Source organism: Magnolia sinica, chromosome 16 (genome assembly GCF_029962835.1).
Source record: "Magnolia sinica isolate HGM2019 chromosome 16, MsV1, whole genome shotgun sequence".
NCBI classification, from domain to species: Eukaryota; Viridiplantae; Streptophyta; class Magnoliopsida; order Magnoliales; family Magnoliaceae; genus Magnolia; species Magnolia sinica.
The window spans coordinates 66,435,547-66,456,007 of record NC_080588.1 but is presented as its reverse complement, the minus strand read 5'-3'; the positions used below and the strand labels follow the sequence as shown (position 1 = coordinate 66,456,007).

The following is a 20,461-nucleotide window of genomic DNA, read 5'->3' as shown; positions in this document are numbered from 1 at the left end:
ATGGGTGAGATTGTCTATAACAGTTGATACCCTGATTTTGTCGCATTTATAGAGAGCCCGCAACTTGAGCGGTTCCGATCATTCATACGCATGACCCAAACTATTGGTCTATGAATTCACTTCAGCAGTCCGCAGACTACGAGACCTGACGTCACAATATACATATTTTTTAGATTTTTTCCCGCAAGATTCCGAACAAGAAGGTGCCTGCTGAGGATGAATTTACAGAAATATCCTCATTTAATTCTTTTATTTAAAAACAATGAAGCTCAATATTTGTTGGGCCCACATGGTACGTGTATAATAACTTATTATCCTCCTGTATTTCGGATGGGAGCCCGAATCCTGTAGTGTCCATGTAAAGTTGCTTCTTTTTGGTTCAATATAATATGTTCCTTTTTGATATATATATCCAACTTATTAAACGTAAACGCTACACCATGGTGATAATACTAACAAAGCATTATAAATCAGATAATCATATGGGCCACACTTGAAATTAGGATATTTTGAATGGTGTAGATTATATTTTACAAATTGGTCCACCCTGCAATTAAATCTATCATACTTTTTACTTCTTCACTTCTTCTACTAATAATGTTTTTTTTTTTTTCATCTATTGGACGGGTTGAATATGTAATACATATCATGTAAGCCCCATAACTAGAGGTGTACGAGCTAGCTCAGTTAGCTTGCTCGACTCGACTCGAAAAAGATCGATTTGACACGGTTTGAAACTGAGTTCGAGTCGAAGTTTTGGGCTTGAAAATGAGTTCGAGTCGAGTTTGAGCTGGCCCTAGCTCGACTCGACTCGGATCAAGATCTAACCAATTAAGTGACTCGATTAATTTGATATTGATGCTGCTCACCAAGTATTTGATGAAATGACCTAACGGAGTGTGGTTGGTGGCAAGGAAGGTATGTATAAGAAAAAAATACCATTTTTTTCTTGATTTTTATTTTGGTTAGAAGGTGTTTGATAAAATAACTGTAAAACTATTACTGCTGTCTTAAATGTCTTAAATATAGTAAGATTTTGAAGGTGCACACCAGGTGTTTGTGAAAATGCTGCAAATGTGTACTTGACTTGAACTCGGCTCAAACTGACTTGAGCTGCTGACCGTATTGAGCCGAGCTGGCCAATCAGGCTCGAGGACTGAGCCAACCCAAGTTCAAGCTGAGGTCAGCTAGTGGCTGAGCCGAGTCAAGCTGAGGCCTGCTCGACTCGGTTGGACTAGATGTACACCCCTACCACAGTTCACGATTTTCAACGATCCGGTTAAAAATATGCAAAGGAGGACAGTAATGTAATTTCTCCTCTTGAAAGCGCTGCCGGGAATATCGGTCACCGAAGGCATCATTTGGAAAAATACAAATCCTCGAAACGAAATTTATTGTAAAAAACCCTTGTTTTATATATACAGTAGGTTGTCACTTTTCATAGCTGGCAGCAGTTGCACGGGATGTCACTTAATGCTCGGGCGGAGACGATGAACAGTATGCTTCATTATTAAGTCCGTATAGGTAGGGCTCATAATTAAGTGATCTAAAACGTTAATCTAATTTGGCCCACACGCTAAATATCTCCAAAATTGGAAGATCCTTGCCGTAGAATCTTTGGCCTTCGACCGGATATATGGAAACCAATGCGAGTATTCCTCCTGGCTGCTTAATGAACGGTTTAAGATCATTACATCTAAGAGATTTTTGATTCATGGGCCATTGACAGAGCTAACCTTGATACTATGGATTAGTGAAAAATGGGCCCCACTTTCACAAACTGAAAACCTAACGGTATTGAGTCGATGATACAATGGAGCCGGAGCAACCATAGTAGATGCATCTCTTCGGAGGGTACAGGGCATGGTGATGTGAAAATCATGTATGTCCATATGCAAGGCCCTAGCATGGATGGCTTATCTGTAAAAAGTCACTCCTATTAGACAATCCTATCCATCTGATCTGTGGCCATTAAACTGACGGTTGAAAGCAAAAAGAGTTAATGCTCAAATATGCAGTGGGATAAATTGTAGAAAAGTAACGGATAGGATCTTCTCGTGAGTTTTATTTGTAAAATCTCAGCCATCTGTCCTGGTGACAGTGTATGGGTGGGCCTGATTGATATTAACCTTGCCACGTGTCCTCTAAAGACATGGCTCTACCATATAACGGTTTTTCCGGCTCTATCTCACGGTACGGTACAAATAACAACGCTGGAGCGTTGTAAAACCCGCCAGGTTTTGTCTTGTTTGTGACCTGAGTAGGTGGTTGGGCGATTCCTACGAGGAGATGGTAAAAGAAGTGATTAAGCAGCACACGTGCTACTTCTGGACATTTGTGCAAGATCCAGGCCTCCCACTAAGTCACTCTCACCGCAAACATGCAAAGCAAGTATATTGATGCATGATACCACTTTCTCGAGGGAGTGTTTTTTTTTTTTTTTATTTTTTTGTAGTGGGCTTATCACCACCAATGGGCACTCGAACCCTTGACCGCGTGTTGAAACTCCCGAGAGCCAACCACCCAACCAAGAGCGAGGATCCTTTTCTTGATGGGAGTTAAATAGGTTGTTTTGTGCTTGGAGGCCATAGGTTACACTGGCCCCAAAGATGATAGAATTCTTTTTATTTAAAAGTTCTTATTTTAGAATTCTTTCTTCTTGTCCCTACCCTGTTTTCCACCATTGGCTTGGCTTTCAGCTCAAGACTTGCAGTGCTTGATTTAACCCTTTTCATAGCTTGCTCTTGTAATTTCTTGGGTGTTGTTTTCCTTAGTTGTACATTAGTTTTATATAATAAGTAATGCCTAATTATTTGGTTGTGGACATAAATGATTTGTATAATTATTTAGCCATATAAATAAAGTTATAGGTGATGTGCTCCCACCTTTATGCTAAAAAATAAAGAGTTTTAATTAGGTGTTTGCATAATATAAGAAATAAAGAGTTTAGGAAGATGTGGCTTTCTCAGAAAGGTTATGTAAAAGGTGCTAGAGGTTCCACATGAAAGGTGCTAAGTGACTTAACACGCCTCTAGTATGGCACTTTAAGTTGTTAACGAAATTGTGTCTAAGTATAGAAGAAGAGATTTCAGATATGTCGTGAGTGTCGTACGTTAGTGTGGTGAGGAGTCTCATGTATACAATGGTTTATATGGGGCCAGATATCTCACAGGCACTCGGTATGATAAGTAGATATATGAAGAATATAGGAAAAGACATTGGAATGTTATTAAGTAAATTCTCAAGTATCTTAGGGGCACAATCGACACTGTGATCATGTTTAGAGGATATAGAGCTTTAGGTAGAGTTATAGGCTACGTGGATTCAAATTATGTGGGTGGTCTGGACAATAAGAGGTCTATTAATTATGGATATATTTTCACATTAGCAGGCGAAATGGTATTTTGGACATCTGTGATATAATTTATGATAAAGTTGTATAAAACTGGGGCGAAATATTTGGTTGTGATGGAGACGTCAAAGGAGGCATTGTGATTGAAAGATCTGATAAAAGAACACAAGTTGAGCAGGAGGCAATTCGGTTGCATTGTGATAGTCAAAGCGTTATCTATCTGGCAATGAATCTGATATATTAAGTGAAAACCAAGCACATTGACGTGAGGTTCTATAAAATACGTGAACTTATTGCTTCAAGAGAGATTCTGTTTTAACAGATCCATATGGATAAGAATACCGCGGACATGTTGATAAAGCCGGTGACCAGAGAAATGTTCAAGCACTACCTATTCTTGATAAATCTCTCCAGCCATTGATGAGATTGGGCACCCTTGCATAAGGCTGCTGATGGAGATACGTTCTAGGTAGAGAATATAGAAAGCGGTATATGATCAAGGTGAAGGTTAAAAGGGAGGTCTTCAGGGTGACTTGGCATAATGCAAGTTAACGTGGAGATTGTCATACAGGATGCCTTGTATTATGTCAATTTGTTGTGCAGAGAAGTCATGTCTCGATTCTACTGAGGCCATTTTTTATTGAATAAAAAATTGGGTAGATTCTCAGGTTGCACACAGTGAAAATTTGCATATTTTCAATTTGACTAAAAAGTTAGTCAAGTTGGTTCAGTTTGACTAAAGGTTATATCTAGTTTGACCGAACATGTTACACAGATTAGCATAAATCGCAGTATTCAAGCCTGATCATGATTAAGGCTTGTTAATGCAAGTATTTTCTCTTTAAGGGCAAGAGTTTTGAAAGGTGAGAGGGTTCTAAATACTTGTAAAGGCTTGAGAATGGATTTTCTTAAGGGGCTAGGGTTTTCCTACGTGCATATCACAATGAGAGATTCAGGTTTTGTCTGTATCAAAGAAGGTGAGTGGTGTAATTTTAAGGCTTTGATTATAATGGGTTAATTTCCGTCGCTTTATGTTATAATTTTCTTAAGGTTTTCTCGTAAAAGTATATTGTGTTTGTGGTTGCTTGCTTTTTTATTTGCTTATTCTACTTTATTGTATTGTTCTATCTTCGTTGAATGTGCTTCCGTAAAACACACAAATTAACAATAGTATTAAATTTGAATTTTTAATGCCTATGGCTAATTTGGGTTTGTTGAGGGTTAAGAATTTCAACAATCCTAATACGCATGATTATATATATATAAAATCAACAATCTACATCTACAAACCTAATGAAGAAAGAAGTTAAAGGATGAATCCCTTACGTAGGATTTTATTTTGCATGACTAGGAAGGAGAGCTACCTATTAAAGGAGGGAATTGGAAAATTGGTTCCCTTACCTAGGATTTCCAAACATGTAACTAGAAGGTAATTCGATAATTTAAAGTTTACATATAATTTGGAAACAATTTTAAGGAAAATCAACAAGGAAATACATGAGATGAATCATTCACTTGTAAACGACTCTCTTTCACTTCAAACGGACCCAATTTGGATCTAAGTTGACTCAATGGGTTAACTCGCTGGGTTGACTCAAATAACTTCTTCAGCTTTGATTTTTCTTCTTTCCCACTCCTTCTCCTCCTCTCTTCAACCTTTCTAAACTATCCAAATAATGTTCTGGTTGGATTAGAACTTGCCTTAATTTAACTCAATTCGAGTTTCTCTCTCTCTCTCTCTCTCTCTCTCTCTCTCTCTCTCTCTCTCTCTCAAAAATTTCTCTCAATCTCTCCTTTCTCTCTCAATGTTCCTCTCTTCAACCTGGTTTGCATGTGGCTTTCATGCAAATCTTAGGATTTGTTATGAAATATTTTCTCACAATGGCTCTTGATAGGATCAGAGAGCTTAATTAATGTCTTTGTGGTTCATCTTGTGATCATTTTAGATCCTTAGATTTGTATTAACAGGATCGAACAGTTGTCATTCAAATGAGCAAGACAACCCAACCATTAATGGCAAAACTCGGCTCGAGGCTTCTTTCTTTGATATGAAGTTATGGGATGGTTCTGATGGGCTCTAGGGACCTCAAGGATCAGTAAAATCGAAGGTTTATAGCCCTTTGATCGGTTAGGAATGATGATTTATAAATTAAAAACCTAATTGTGAAATTTGTGAGTTCTTTAGTGGTTTTGTTGGAGGAAGGGAAAAAAGAAAGAAAGAAAGAAAGGTACTCTTGAAAGTTTTTTTCTTTATTTTTATTTTTAATTTTTATGGGATGATAGAGGCTAGTAGCTAGTAAGATTTTTTTTTATTTTTTTATATTTTTATTATCATTTTATCTTTTATTATATCATGGTCAAGAAGAAGATGACTCCAAGGTATCCATGAAATATAAATATTCCAAAAAAAAAAGAGAGTAAAGGGTGTCAAATAGCCAAGGGAGTGGATTAATTGTTACTGGGTAACAACTTAGTGAGTGTTGTCATTATTGTGTGGGGCTTACCATTACCATGTGGGGTTGACCTTGATGAATGTGTTTCATATTGATGTAAGATGAGGATCAAGCACATTCTTAACACACATGGACCGGAAGAAGCCCAGTGAGAAATTGACAAAATTCAACATAGTTTCGACAAGTCGACCTTTGTGGTTGACATGTCAAAATTCTACCAGAAATTCCAGATTGCTTGCTAGCTGATTTTTGTCAGTTTAGGTAAGTTGAAATACTGTTCGAAAAGTTGAAATAATGTTCCAGATTACTTGCTAGCTAGTTTTTAATCAGTTTAGATAGGTCGAAGCACTGTTCGCTAGGTCGATAGGTTGAAAATCACAGAATTTCTGGTTTAAATCTCTACACACTTTTTGGTTGTTTTGACCTGTGGACTTGACAGGATGATGATAGGTTGACTGACGACAAAAATTTATATGTTTTTCAGAATTTGTTTCCTTATTTGATTAGAACTCTTTGATTACGTTTATAGGATTTCTTTAGGGTTATTTAAAAGGATGTTAAACTCATTGTCTAAAATTAATTTTCATTCAATCAATAAATTCTCTAGAAACTATTCTATTTTCTCTTGTAGATTTAAGAGGACCTTGTGAATTCAAGGTGTTTATCGATCAAGGAAGATGATCAACCTTTTCAGGTCCTTCTCTACGTCACATATCCATATTGGCCATCTGTTTTTTTTAGCTTACTTAAAGACATTGTCCAAAAACTTAAGCAGATCCAAATATCTAGTCGACCACACCATTGGAAAAATTAGTGAATGACCATTATGTTGCACAGCACGCCAACAACGCAGTGAACCAAGATCCAATCTCAAGTCTCACCCACAAATGATAAATAAGAAGAAATATAAACTAGAAACAGATCAAAGCAATCCAAACAAACCACAAGACAAGATATATTTGGAAAAATTTCAAACTAGGGTAAAAAACTACGGATGCAAACTTCCACTATGAAGGAAAAACGAAGATTACAAAGCAATATACTAACCTCTCCCTTAAAAGTATAGAGAAAATCCCTTGCTCACACCTTAGAAATATTTTTCAATATTCACCTTAACCCTAAAATAGCCCTAGGGACCCCAATTTATAGTTTTGGCAACTTTCCTTTCGCACCCTTGCGAAAGGCTACTCAATTTTCCGCAGTCCGCATCAGATTCGGAAACGAATCTGCGTAACCACGACCGGTCGAGCAGACCTCACGACTGGTCGAGCATGGGCCACGACTGGTCGAGCACCTCGGACTCAAAAAACTGATGCTCGCTGGACTTTAAGTCGAGCCAGTCCACGACTGGTTGAGCAGGGGGCTACGACTGGTCGAGCAAGGCCCACGACTGGTCGTGCGACCCCTAGATGTGACTCCATATCTCAACAATTTTCTACTTGAAGACACATCGCCATAAGCCTTTGTCTTCTACATTCGAAGTACATCACCTCCCCGTCTTCAAGCCTGAAGACTAATCAAAGCTGAACAAAGCTTCAGCTTCTTCCATGTGACCGCCTTGGTCAGCATATTCGCAGGATTCTCACTTCTATGAATCTTTTCTAGTGCAATCGATCCATCTTCCAGTAACGAATGTATGAAGTGATATCTGATGACAATATGCTTGGTCCTTGAATGAAAGACTGAATTCTTAGCCAAGTGTATTGCACTCTGACTGTCACTATATAACTTGCAATCTGCTTGCTTCTTACTCAACTTTTCCATAAAACCTTGCATCCACACCATCTCCTTGCATGCTTTTGTAACCGTAACATATTCTGCTTTTGTTGTACTAATAGATACTATCTTTTGTAACTAAGAGACCCAACTGACTGCAATACTACCCAGAGTAAAGACATAACCTGTACTGCTTCTTCTGCTGTCGATATCTCCTGCTAAATCTGAATTCACGTAGCCTTATAGCTTGATTTTCGATCTACCATAATACAACCTTACATCCTTAATACCTACCAAGTATTTAAGGATCCACTTCATAGCTTCCTAATGTTCCTTCCTGGGGTTGTTCATGAACCTGTTAACAACTCCCACTGCTTGAGTAATGTTTGGCCTCATGCCCACCATAGCATACATGAGACTCCCAATTGCTAACGCGTATGAGACTTTAACCATGTAGTCCCGTTCCTCCTACATCTTTGCACCTTGCTCCTTAGATAGCTTGAAGTAGTTGGCTAATGGAGTGCTAACCGGCTTAACATATCCCATATTGAATCGATCAAGTACCTTGGCTATGTACTCTGCCTGTGATAAAACCAATTTCTTGTTTTTCCTGTCACACTTTATCCTCATTCCTAGGATTTGTTTTGCTGCTCCTAAATCCTTCATGACAAATTCTCTAGACAGTTGTCTTTTGAGATCTGAGATGTCCTTTATGGTTGAACCGACCACAAGCATATCATCAGCGTACAGAAGAAGGATGATGTACGACGTATCAAACTTTTTTAAGTAACAACAGTGGTCCGCATGACATCTCCTAAAACTGTTTCCCAACATGAAACTGTCAAACTTCTTGTACTACTGCCTCGGGGCTTGTTTCAGGCCATATAAACTCTTCTTCAGTCTACACACCTTGTTCTCCTTTCCTGGTGCCACGTATCCTGTCGGCTGATGCATGTATATCTCTTCTTCAAGGTCCCCATGAAGAAAGGCTGTCTTAACATCTAACTGCTCTAGATGTAAGTCTTCTATAGCCACTATACTCGAGACCATGCGATTCATAGACATTTTCACCGTGGGTGAAAATATTTCAGTGAAATCGATACCTGCTTTTTGTTGAAACCCTTTCACAACCAATCTAGCCTTGTACTGTTTCGAACCATCGTGTTCCTTTTTCAGTCTGTAAACTCACTTGTTATGAAGAGCTTTCTTACCCTTGGGTAGAGTGACTAGCTCCCATGTGCAATTAGACTCAAGAGAGTTTATCTTATCATCTATGGCCTGCTCCCACTTAACCCGTGTATCTAACTATAACACCTTTTCAAAATACTCTCGCTCACCATTTTCTGTCAGCAGTAGATAATTTAAGGAGGGTGAGTATCAGACCATGGGCCTTCTCTCTCGAGTAGACCTCCTCATAACCGGTGTATGCGGATCTGCCTCATAATGCTCCTGTGCATGATCATCTTGTGGCACTGTAATACCCGTGTCTAGTAACTCTTCCATCTCTACGAATTATTTCTCCTCGGCCTTATTTTCATTCACACTGTCCTTATGCATTACTTTTTCATTGAAGACAACATCCTTATTTCTGATGATTTTTCTATTTTCTGCATCCCAAAACCTGTAGCCAAAATCATGCTGCCCATAATCTATAAACGTGCATCTCTTGGACTTCGCATCCAGCTTGTTCTGTGCTCTACATCAATGTGAACATATGAAGTGCAACCGAATACTTTGAGATGTGCAAGGTTCACTTCTTTCCCAGTCCACGTTTCTTCTGGTAGCTTATCATCCAATGGTGTTGACGGACTTCTATTGATGAGATATGCGACAGTATTCACAGCATCTGCCCAAAAAGTCTTAGGCAACCCTGCAATAACCTCATGCTCCTGGCGCGCTTAGGGATGGTTCTGTTAATGCGCTCAGCCACACCATTCTGTTGTGGTGTCCCTGAAATTATTTTCTAATGTTTCATTCCATTTGCTACACAATACTCATCAAATCTCTTATTATAATACTCTCCCCCATTATTAGATTTGAGATATTTTATTGTTCTACCTATCTCATTTTCTACCATAACTTTTCATTTCTTAAATACATCAAATACATCATATTTGTGCTTTAAGAAATAAATCCACAGTTTTCTACTAGCATCATTGATAAAAGAAACAAAATAACATGAGCCACCAAGAGATGATACCTGTGCTGGTCCCCACACATCAGTGTGTACAAGCTCCAACAGATGTGTCTTTGGAGTGTGTCTTGTCTTCTTCAAATTTACCCTCTTCTGCTTGCCATACGCGCAGTCCTCGCAGAATTCCAAGTCAATATACTTCAGCCCTGGTAGCTTCTCCTTTGACAATAACACTTTCATCCCTTTCTCACTCATATGTCTCAACCTCTGATGCCATAACTGTCCATTTACTCCAGTTGATGTGACTGTAAGTGAACTATACGATCCTGAAGTCACGTACAAAGTACCTTCCTTTTTGCCTCAAGATATCACTAAGGCACCTTTTGTGATCTTTCAGGAATCACTGGTGCATGTCATCACATTACTGATATCGGCCAACTGCCCCATTGAGATTAGATTCCTTCTCAAACTAAGTATATATCTAACATCCTTCAATTTCAACGTCGTTCTGTCTTTCTGATTTATATGAACGTCTCTCTTTCCAACAATACTGCAGAGCTCATCATCACCCAGGTAGACTCTCTTAAAGTTACCTGACATGTAAACACGCAGAATTTTCTTACACGAAGTGGCATGAAACGAAGCATCCGAGTCTATAACTCAAGACTCATTCCTTGCATCAAGAGACAAGATCAACGCCTCTATGTCACTCTCCTCAGATAGATTCACTGAATCCTTCCCACCTTGAGAGCTTCCTTCTTGTTTCTTGAGCGCCTTGCAATCACATTTCATGTGCCCCTTCTTGCTGCAATGCTAACACTCGTCTTTGTCTTTCGGTCCCTTGGACTTCTTCCTCGACTTAGAATGCCCGTGTTTATTGCTTCCTTTGTTCAGCGATCTTCCTCTTCCTTCAACGTTTAGGCCGTGTTTGGGCAACTGCGTTAGGGTAGAATATGAGGGGTGGAATTGTAAAATCCACCCTGTTTCCATCCCTTACATGTTTGGGCAACGCTTCATCTCGTATTATCTTTCACACCACAATACGTATGTCAGAAGAAAGGGATTCAGACGATCTGGCGTTGGGGAACAGACGGTCTTTGGACGGGCATGGATATTGCGTCACTCCTCGAGGAGGTGCACGGGCACCAGTTAACTTTTCATCTCATCAGCCCTCACGTGTCCTTACACGAGACACGTGTACCAAATCCAATTCGCTCATCAAGTAGCCCTAAACGCCTTTTGCTATAATCAGTGGGTCCACTCCATGCGCTAAACAGGGACGTTGAATATGGGCATTGTAATGCTTGACCATCTATTCTTTCGTCCGTTGTTCACTAGATAAGCGGCGTTGTTTCGTGCACGTGTTAGTACAGCGAGAGAGGAAAAACTTTTGTACTCTAGCAGACTATTATGATTAATATGCAGGCACTGAGGCAATATGGTGACAGTTTAAAGTATGATTAATGTTGCCAAAAAAGTATGATTTCCGAAATATGGTGACAATTTATATTTTAGTTTCATTATGCCACGTATGCAAGTCCCGAGTGCCTGAGTACCATCTATCACACACTGCCAGAGTATCAAATATCTCGAGAAGGGCAGAATAGGGATCACGTGATACAGGGGTATTAAAATGAGCAAGAGGGTAGTACTGTAATTTTGTATCAGATAAGAGCTAGAGTTGAAGAAGAACACATCACCATCCCATCCTCAAAATGACAAACGCCGGAAATCGCCGAGGTGCATTTCCTACTACCATCTTTTTCTGCCCATTTTACCCACCATCGGTGTAAAAAGACAAAGGAAGGTAGAAGAAGAGGGTAAGAGTGAGGGAAACAAAAAATCTCCACCGTCAAATGATATGAAAGGGCAGTTCCATTGGATTTTTCAGCAGCAGATTTCACACCACATCCTCTCCTTCAAGTCCTTGGCCTAAAAGGGAGCGGACGTTAGCGCCATCAGCGTTAAAGAGCGCTGCATGGTGAAGAACGCTTTTCTTTGAGAGAGAGAGAGAGAGAGAGAGAGAGAGAGAGAGAGAGAGAAGCGGTCGCTGGATGTTATTGTCGTCGACCATGGCTGCGCAAGTTTAGGAGGGCAACGATGGTGATTCTGGCCTCCGTGATGTTATTGTGCGCAGGGGGGATGCCTCTTACTAGACAGAGATTGGAGGTTGGGAAGCAGTCAAAACGGTTAAATAAACCCACTTGTATCCCATGGGCAATCCAAACAACCCCACTCAAATATCCCATGGGTTGGAAGCAATCCCATGAAATCCAAACATAACGAGGACTAGTCCTGGGATAGAGGTGTATACCACTATCCCAAGACAATCCACTGCAAGTCATAAATGTGGCTGTTGCCGTAATTCCATCCGATGTATTCTGCCCTAACACAGTTGCCCAAACACGGCCTTAGAGCATTCCCTGAACCCCCAGAAACTCATATGCCTTTCTTCTAGATTCTTCACTGAGAATTAGACCGGCCACAGCATCAAATTTCAGCTTTGTCAACCCTGAAGAATTGCTCACAGCAATCACCAAACCATCCCAACTGTCTGGTAAACTAGACAAGATCAATAACGCCTGACCTCATCCTCAAAATAATGCCTACGGATTCTAACTGGCCCGTGACTGTATTGAACTCGTTTAGATGTTCAGCCACGCTCCCACCATCTGACATCTTTATGTTGAATAGTTGTTTCATAAGATGAACCTTGTTGGATGCTGAGGGTTTTCATACATGGTGGTTAAAGCTTCCATTAATTCTTTTGTGGTTTTCATCTTGGATATATTGAAGGCGATACTATTAGACAGAGAGTCGGATCGTTCCTAAAGCCTTCCGATCCAATAAAAACCATTCATCATCTGTCATCTTATCTGGTTTCTTCTCTTTTCCTCCTAGAGGAATATAAAAGTCCTTCTGATACAGATAATCCTCTATCTGCATCTTCCAGAAGGCAAAGTTTGAACCATTAAACTTTTTAATTCTAGTTTTCCCTTCTTCCGTCATCGCTTCCAATAGAACTAAACCAATAGCTCTGATACCAGTTGTTGCGCAGTATGCCAACAACGCAGTGAACCAAGATCCAATCTCAAGTCTCACCCACAAACGATAAACAAGAAGAAATATAAACTAGAAACAGATCAAAGCAATCCAAATAAACCACAAGACAAAATATACGTGGAAAAATCCCCAAACTCAGATAAAAAACCACGGATGCAAACTTCCACTATGAATTAAAAATGAAGATTACAAGGCAATATACTAACCTTTCCCTTGGAAGTACCAAGAAAATCCCCTGCCGACACCTTAGAAATATTTTTCAATATTCACTTTAACCCTAGAATAGCCCTAGGGACCCCAATTTATAGTTTTGACACCTTTTCGTACCCTTGCGAAAGGTGACTCAATTTTCCACAGTCTGCATCAGATTCGGAAACGAATTTGTATAACCACGACTGGTCGAGCAGACTTCACGACCGGTCGAGCGGACCCCACGACCGGTCGAGCACCTCGGATCCAAAAAACTGGTGCTCGCTGGACTTTGAGTCGAGCTAGTCCACGACTAATCAAGCAGGGCCCACGGCCGGTCGTGCGGCACCTAGATGTGGCTCCATATATGTCAACACATTAAAGGCTTTTTATAGGTCACAAAAGTTTTGTATCAATCTAATATTTATATTTTCCCTTTATGTAGTTCTAGTTGACCTTATCAACAAGTTGGATGACAAATAAACATTATGGATCTGCTTACAGTGGGTCTTGGGAGGTTTTTAATGGTGAATGTTCAATCATCAATGTTTTTAATGGTGAATGTTCAATCATCAATGTTTCTTGTGGTGTAGTCCACCTGAGACATGGATGCAAAAACTGATGGACCGAGTGGATATACAACATATGATCAAGGTGGTCCCTACAGTGAGGGTAGCATCCGCTAAGCTGTTACCGAGGTAACACTTAAGCTGCGCCCATTAGCTAGCGACCTGGCTGGCTGGTGGCCCAGTGAGCTCGACCTGGATTTGGACCGGGCTTAAGCTCAAGTCATTTTAGTTGGACTCAGACATGACAAGCCTGGTCTAGCTTAACCTGACTTTATATGCACGTTTTGTATCCTACAAACAGTCAATTCCAATATTCGTTTAGGCATTTTAAATGTAGAGCAATTCTAACTCTTTTTTTTTTTTTTTTGAGCAAAACCCAATAAATTTCATATATGGGGATCAAGCTAATCATTTCTAACTTTTTAACTTATGTTAAGTTAATAAGTTTATTTTTTTAAAACCTATGTTAATTTGATAAGCACTATTATAAAGCAAAGTTACTTTATCCCGTAAATTTTTATTTTTTTGCTTTTCAACATTTAACTTCTCTCTCTCATGTGATAGATGGTCATGTCAGAGGTCCCACGTGATGGGTAGTCCGCATCCAAGTTAGGACCTAGGCAATGAAGGGTCCACATCAAAGTTGGACACTACATTATAGATGAACCATATCAAAGGTAGGCCCCACATGATAGATGGCCTACATCGAAAGCAAACTTTACATGATGGATGACCCACATTGAAGATGAGGCCACATGATGGACGGTCCATATCAAAGTGGTTTCCATGTGAGGGGTGGGGGATATTGGAGGCCCCACATGATGGACAATATCATTGAAGGTGAGCCCCACATGATGGATGACCTACATCAAGGTGGGCCCTACAAAATGGACAGTCCACGTGAAAGGTCAGCTTATAATGATAAATGGCCCACATCCAAGGCAGGCCCCGCATGATGGACAGCCCACATCGTAGGTTGATCCCACATGATAGATGGCCCACATCAAAGTGGGCTCCACATAATGGGTGGTGGACGTTGAAGGTAAGCCCCACATGAAGGACAATTTATTTTGATGGTGGTCTCACATGATGGATGATCCATGTCAAGGTGGGCCTCACATAATGGATAATACACATCAAAGGTGTCAATGATGAATGGACCACATCCAAGGTGGATCCCGTATGATGGACGACTCACATGATGGATAGTCCACATCAAAGGTGGGGCACATATGATTGACAATCCATATCAAAAGTGGGCTCCACATGATGGGTAGTGGATATCAAATGTGGGCCCCGCATGATGAACAATAATATTGATGGTGGGCCCCACATGTGGACAGTTCACATCAAAGGCAAGCCCCTAATGATGAATGATCCACATCCAAGGTGGCCCTAATCGAATGATGATGCACTTTGAAGTTGGGCCATGCATGATGGGTGGCCCGTATCGAAGGTGGGTCTCACAAGGTGGATAGTCCACATTGAAGGTAGCCCTCACACGATGAACGATTCACATTGAAGACAGGGCCAAGGTGGCCCAACATAATGAACGGTCCACATCAAAGATTGGGCCTACTTATGTGATATTGGAAACCAACGATACCTCTATGCTTTCTGGATGATAAGTATGTTGCTCATAAAACATACTTATCCATTAAATTAATACAAACCAAGATAAGCTACTTGAGGCATAATTTGATTTATGTAAAATAACTTATGGTCCCCAAACGCCCTATCATTGTTTACTTCGTTGTTAATGCGTATAAAACCACTTGTTCAATGGATAGATTAGGAACCTTCAAATAGTAAACATGGGTTTTGTCATTTTTTTCTGGGTTGGGCCCAGAGCCCAAGCCTATTATGCTAGGCCCATGAATTGCTTGGTCTGGGCGTTGGGCCTTAAGTGTCTGGCCTCTCCCAAACTTGTTCCGTTGACACACATAGAGCCCGTAGGACATGGACGGTCAAGATTCCTTTTCAACATTACCCTTAGTCAAGCTGGCATTCATGTGGACCTATAGAATTTAAACAAGAACCCTAAAGAGCCCGTTTGGACCTATTGTCCAAGATACCCACGATTATCGTCTTCATCTTCGAAGCCTAGTTCGACGCTACATCCAAACGGGCCCTAAGGTATTTTACAGGCACTACTGTTGATTGGGTCGGGTCGGGTTTGACCCATTCCCAAAAGCTCATATATATGTTAACTCAACCGGACCTCAACAACCTGAACCCGACCAATTTTCATACTACTCAAACCAACCCAACTCACATATCTGAATTTGGATGACGAAATTTGATCCTGACCGTTGATAGAAACAATCTTATTACGGATGACCCAAAATTCTTCTTGAAGAGGGGCCAAATCTAGTCGGATTGACCATGAATATTCGGGTTGGTTCGGCTTGAGCCCGGTCCAAGTTTCTGGCCTAACAACACCGTTTACATGAATGCAACAATCTTCTTCCAAGGTGTTTCCCACCCTTCATCACATTGGTGAATGGTAAACTTCACCAGCCATCACCTACACTAACTGGCCTGGTGAACGTACTAATTGATCTGAGCCGTCCGTTAGAAGGTCATCTCTTGGATATTCCATTTCCCTAAGGGCCCCTTTGGCCGGTCGGATTGGAAGGGATTGGATGGTTTTGGAAGGGAATGGAGGTTAAATCCCGGGATTGGTAGGGCGTGCCAACCAGAGTCGGTGATCTGATCCAATCCTATGGATCTTAAGACAATCTGCTGACAACACCATCTTTACCTTTAAATCCCATCCAATCCACCCTAATCCGTTCAAATTTGCCAAGAACGTGTTTGGTTGGAGGGATTGGAAGGGATGGGAAGGTTTAATCCCGGAATTGGCTGGGCGTGCCAAACAGGCTGGATATAACAATCTAGGGATAGAACAATCCCATGGATCTCAAGACAATCCACTGACAACACCATCATTACCTAGGAATCCATCCCATCCACCCTAAGTACCATTCAATCCCTTACAATCCACCCCGGCCAAACGGGCCCTAAATCCAGACTGGATTGCCCACCTCTCTATTGCCCACAATGACCTTTTGAATTGTTTAGACTCTTCAGACCATCCAATCGCTGTAGCTTTAGCGAACAGCAGCTCATATATATCCAAGGTGGCCAATCTAATGGATGGCTCGGTTCCATCCAAGAGGTGAAGGTTAACAAAATCTGTTTTGGCAGTGAAGCAAGCTTAATATTATAAGAATAATAATAATAATAAATACAAAAGCTGTAAACCTAAGTTCTTAGTCATTTTGAAACTAAAAATTCTAATAGAGATTAGATAGAAAAGATCACATCTCCATTCATTTAAGCTCGATTAGCGAAACTGGCATTAGAGATACTCGACTCCAACCTCATCTGCAATCGTCCTCGATGTGCCTAGAATAATGCCGTTGCAGGCTTCGGTTCTAGCTGTCGACGGAAGTGTTGGAACATAACCTATATTCAAATTACAACCAAAGCATTGTATTATCATTCATGCATTATTATTAATTATCTACCTAAAAAAATAATTTACAACCATAGAATATGTAAGTTTTGTGCTTACCATCCATTATTTCAAGAGAGCTGTAGAGGGAGAACCTGTGGAGACATTCCATTTCGATGAATACGTAGTGCAACTACTACATGAACATCGACTTGGGTCTCTCTCAGAATTTGTAACAACGCCGGACGATGCATAAGAAAATCTACACATATTCATGGGAGGTGCGAAATACATAGGCACCGGCATCTGTGATGGAAGGCTTGGAAGCGGGGCTTCGAAATTAAGGACATTGATCACTTGTTTAATTGACGGCCTGAAATTGAAATCAGGGTGGGCACACCATAGCCCCACCACCATCAAGCATTCCATCTGTTTCTCTTCGAATTCCATACTTAGTCTCTGGTCAGCAGCTTCAAGAAGCCTTCCTCTTCCATAGAGATCCCACACCCACTCCACCATTCTTACCTTAATTGGTTCCGCTCTCAATTCAACAGGCCTTCTCCCACATGCAATTTCTAAGGCAACGATGCCGAAGCTATAGACGTCCGACTCTTTACTAGCCTTGCCTGTTGTAACACATTCAGGTGCCAGGTAGCCCATGGTCCCAGCTAGCACGGTTGTCTGCGAACCTAGCTCATGGTCTACAAGTCTCGCCAGCCCGAAATCTCCAAGCTTTGCATTGAAACCTGAATCCAACATCACATTGCTGGATTTGATATCCCTATGCACAACACATTGCTCCCACTCTTCATGAAGGTAGAGCAATGCAGTCGCCAGCCCATGAGCAATTTTGTAACGAACACCCCATGTTAGCAAGGTCTTCCCACAAAAGAGATGGGAATCAAGGCTCCCATTAGGCATGAGCTCATAGACAAGAAGTAATTCGCCGCGTTCGTGGCACCAACCGATGAGTTGCACCAGATTCCTGTGTCGCAACCGGCTTATAATCTTCACCTCAGATGCATATTCCTTCTTACCTTGCTGAGATCCTCTTGAAACCCGCTTAACGGCAACGTTCATGTTTAATTGACTAAAAAATCCTTTGTAAACCCCTCCAAATCCTCCTTCCCCAAGCTTCCCGTCTTCTGTGAAGTTGTTTGTAGCTAAAGCTAGTTCCTTATAAGAAAACCTCTTTGGCCCAGTTCCCTTCTCAAATTCATCATTCATGGATACATCAAAGACCAAATCCTCCTCAATTCTCCCTCTTCTCTTCTTGATAAACATCACAAACCAAACCAAACCCAAACTACAAATCAAAACACTAACACCAACAGGCAAACCTACCACCAATCCTATCTTCTTCTGTTTCTTTCCCCCCACACCAATCTCCAAACTTGAAGTGAATTCCCATGAAAGAATGTTATGTATCTCGACGAACTTGCCTGTTGCAGCCGAGAACCCGACGTCAATCCACTCAGGTAATATCTCCTTCAAATCAACAACATACCAAAGGCTAGAATTTCCACCGAAAATCGGATTTTGAGCATAAGTTAAAAAGACACTTAAATTTTTAGTAGAAGCGTTGTAACTAACCCATGCATTCGCGGTGGAACCGTTCTTGATACTGCTCTTCCATGTCACATTCGCCACAGACAAGATGGAATTGACGTTGATGCCCACATGATTATCACTTGGGTCCCAGCCATTTTTAAAACTGTCAAACTCAACTGCGACGATGTTATTTTGCGATGAATTGGAAGTGGAATTTCCACTAAATAGGCCAAGGTTCCCCCCAGATGATTCAGTAGGGAGGTCGGAACCACTGGGGACTAGGAAGAAAGCAAGGCCATCACCGTAGTTTGATGCATCGAGGGCATTGATGATGAAGGAGAAGTGGGTCATGAAGTCGGTGACGGATCCGGTGGCCGAGTCCCAAAGGTGCACTGGATGGGCATATATGGATCGACCAACGCTACTGTTGAGTGGCACATCACGTTGGTTTTTGGTGAGTTGTATGACTCGGTTAGAGGGAAACGCGTCGCCTTGGTATGTTATGTTCTGAGTGTTTGGTCCGAACTCAGAGAAATTGAAGGAAATTGGTGTAGCGAAGGGGAGAAGATAGACGAACAAGATGATGGATGATTGAAAGCGAGAGAAGAGAGATTTTGGAGATTGGAGATGAGTTCTTGGATCACAGATAGCCATGTTTGAATGCTGAGAGAGAGAGAGAGAGAGAGAGAGAGAGAGAGAGAGAGAGGACTTGTTTGGATGTTTGAGGGAAAGATTCAGCTTGGGGTTGGTTGAGGAATGGATGATATTAAATCATGTATTGTAATTATTATTATTATTTCTATGTTAGATGAGAAATTGGTTTTCTAATGATGTCAAAAGCTTAATGAAGACGTGTTTAAAGCCCTAAGTGGTTCATTTTTTATTTTATTTTTTCTTTTTTTAATCTTCGTAGAAATGGCAAAGGGCCGGTCGATCGATACCCATCTTCCGTTCAAAGCAAGTTTGCCCAAATTGAAGATGTATTTCAAAAGTGATTTTTTAAAATCTCCATTTGAAATTGTATAGAGATTCCCGCCCATCTTTTTTACTGTACCATTGGATGTAGTTCATCTTCAATCATCCAAACTGTTTATATGACTGTCCTCATCTTGAACAGGGGATAAGTAAAAGATAGAGACTCCTTAATTAGAATCTTTTAATCCTTTGATCATTGGCCTCAGTCACCTTGACCATTGAATAATGAATGGTTGGAAAATAAAATCCGACAGATTCTGGATACCCAATCGATAGAGACTACTTCATGCAGACGGTTTGGATCACTGAAAAAGATCGCGATCCAGCGGTTAAGGTTGCACGTAACTTAAAATGTGCTCCAGCGAAACCTCCAAGGAAACGGATTGGCTACTACCCCTGACACCAGCCCGGTGTCTGGTGGTCGGTTCTCTGTGGGCCCCTCCATGATGTATGTTTTTCATCCACTCCGTTCATCCATTTTTACAGATCATTTTAGAGCCCTATCCCAAAAATTAGAGGGATATAAATCTCAGGTGTACCACACCACAGGAAAACAATAGTGATTTGGATATTCACCATTAAAATACTCCTAAGGCCCCTGTACTGTTTATTTGACATCCAATCTGTTGATTAGGTCATACAGACCCAGATGAAGGAAAAAAAAAAAAAAAAACAAAGATCAGCTTGATCTAAAACTTTTATGGCTCTCAAAAAGTTTTTAATGGTCGACGTTCATTCAACACTGTTTCCAGTGATGTGGTCCAATTGAGATTTAAATAAATCTCATTTTTGGTTACATAACATAAAATTATCTAGAAAAATATATGGACGGCATGGATGAAACACATACATCATGGTGGGCCCACAGAGCACCGACCATCAGCCATTGGCTGGTGGCAGGGGGAGTAGCCAATCCGTTTCCAAAATAGGCGAGTTTGCAACCACCGTACGTAATTACCGGAAAAACGACCGGAGTCGCCTGCAACACCTGTTTCAAGG

General features: G+C 40.8%; 1 protein-coding gene across 1 annotated transcript; it reads right to left on the bottom strand.

Moving 5' to 3' along the window:
• Nucleotides 1-17,062: 17,062 nt before the first annotated feature.
• LOC131229143 (L-type lectin-domain containing receptor kinase IX.1-like) lies at nucleotides 17,063-19,734 on the bottom strand. Its single transcript, XM_058225024.1, has one exon. It carries the CDS (start codon nucleotides 19,139-19,141, stop codon nucleotides 17,063-17,065), a length of 2,079 nt encoding a protein of 692 aa, XP_058081007.1. The 5' UTR covers nucleotides 19,142-19,734.
• Between the last annotated feature and the right edge of the window lie 727 nt (nucleotides 19,735-20,461).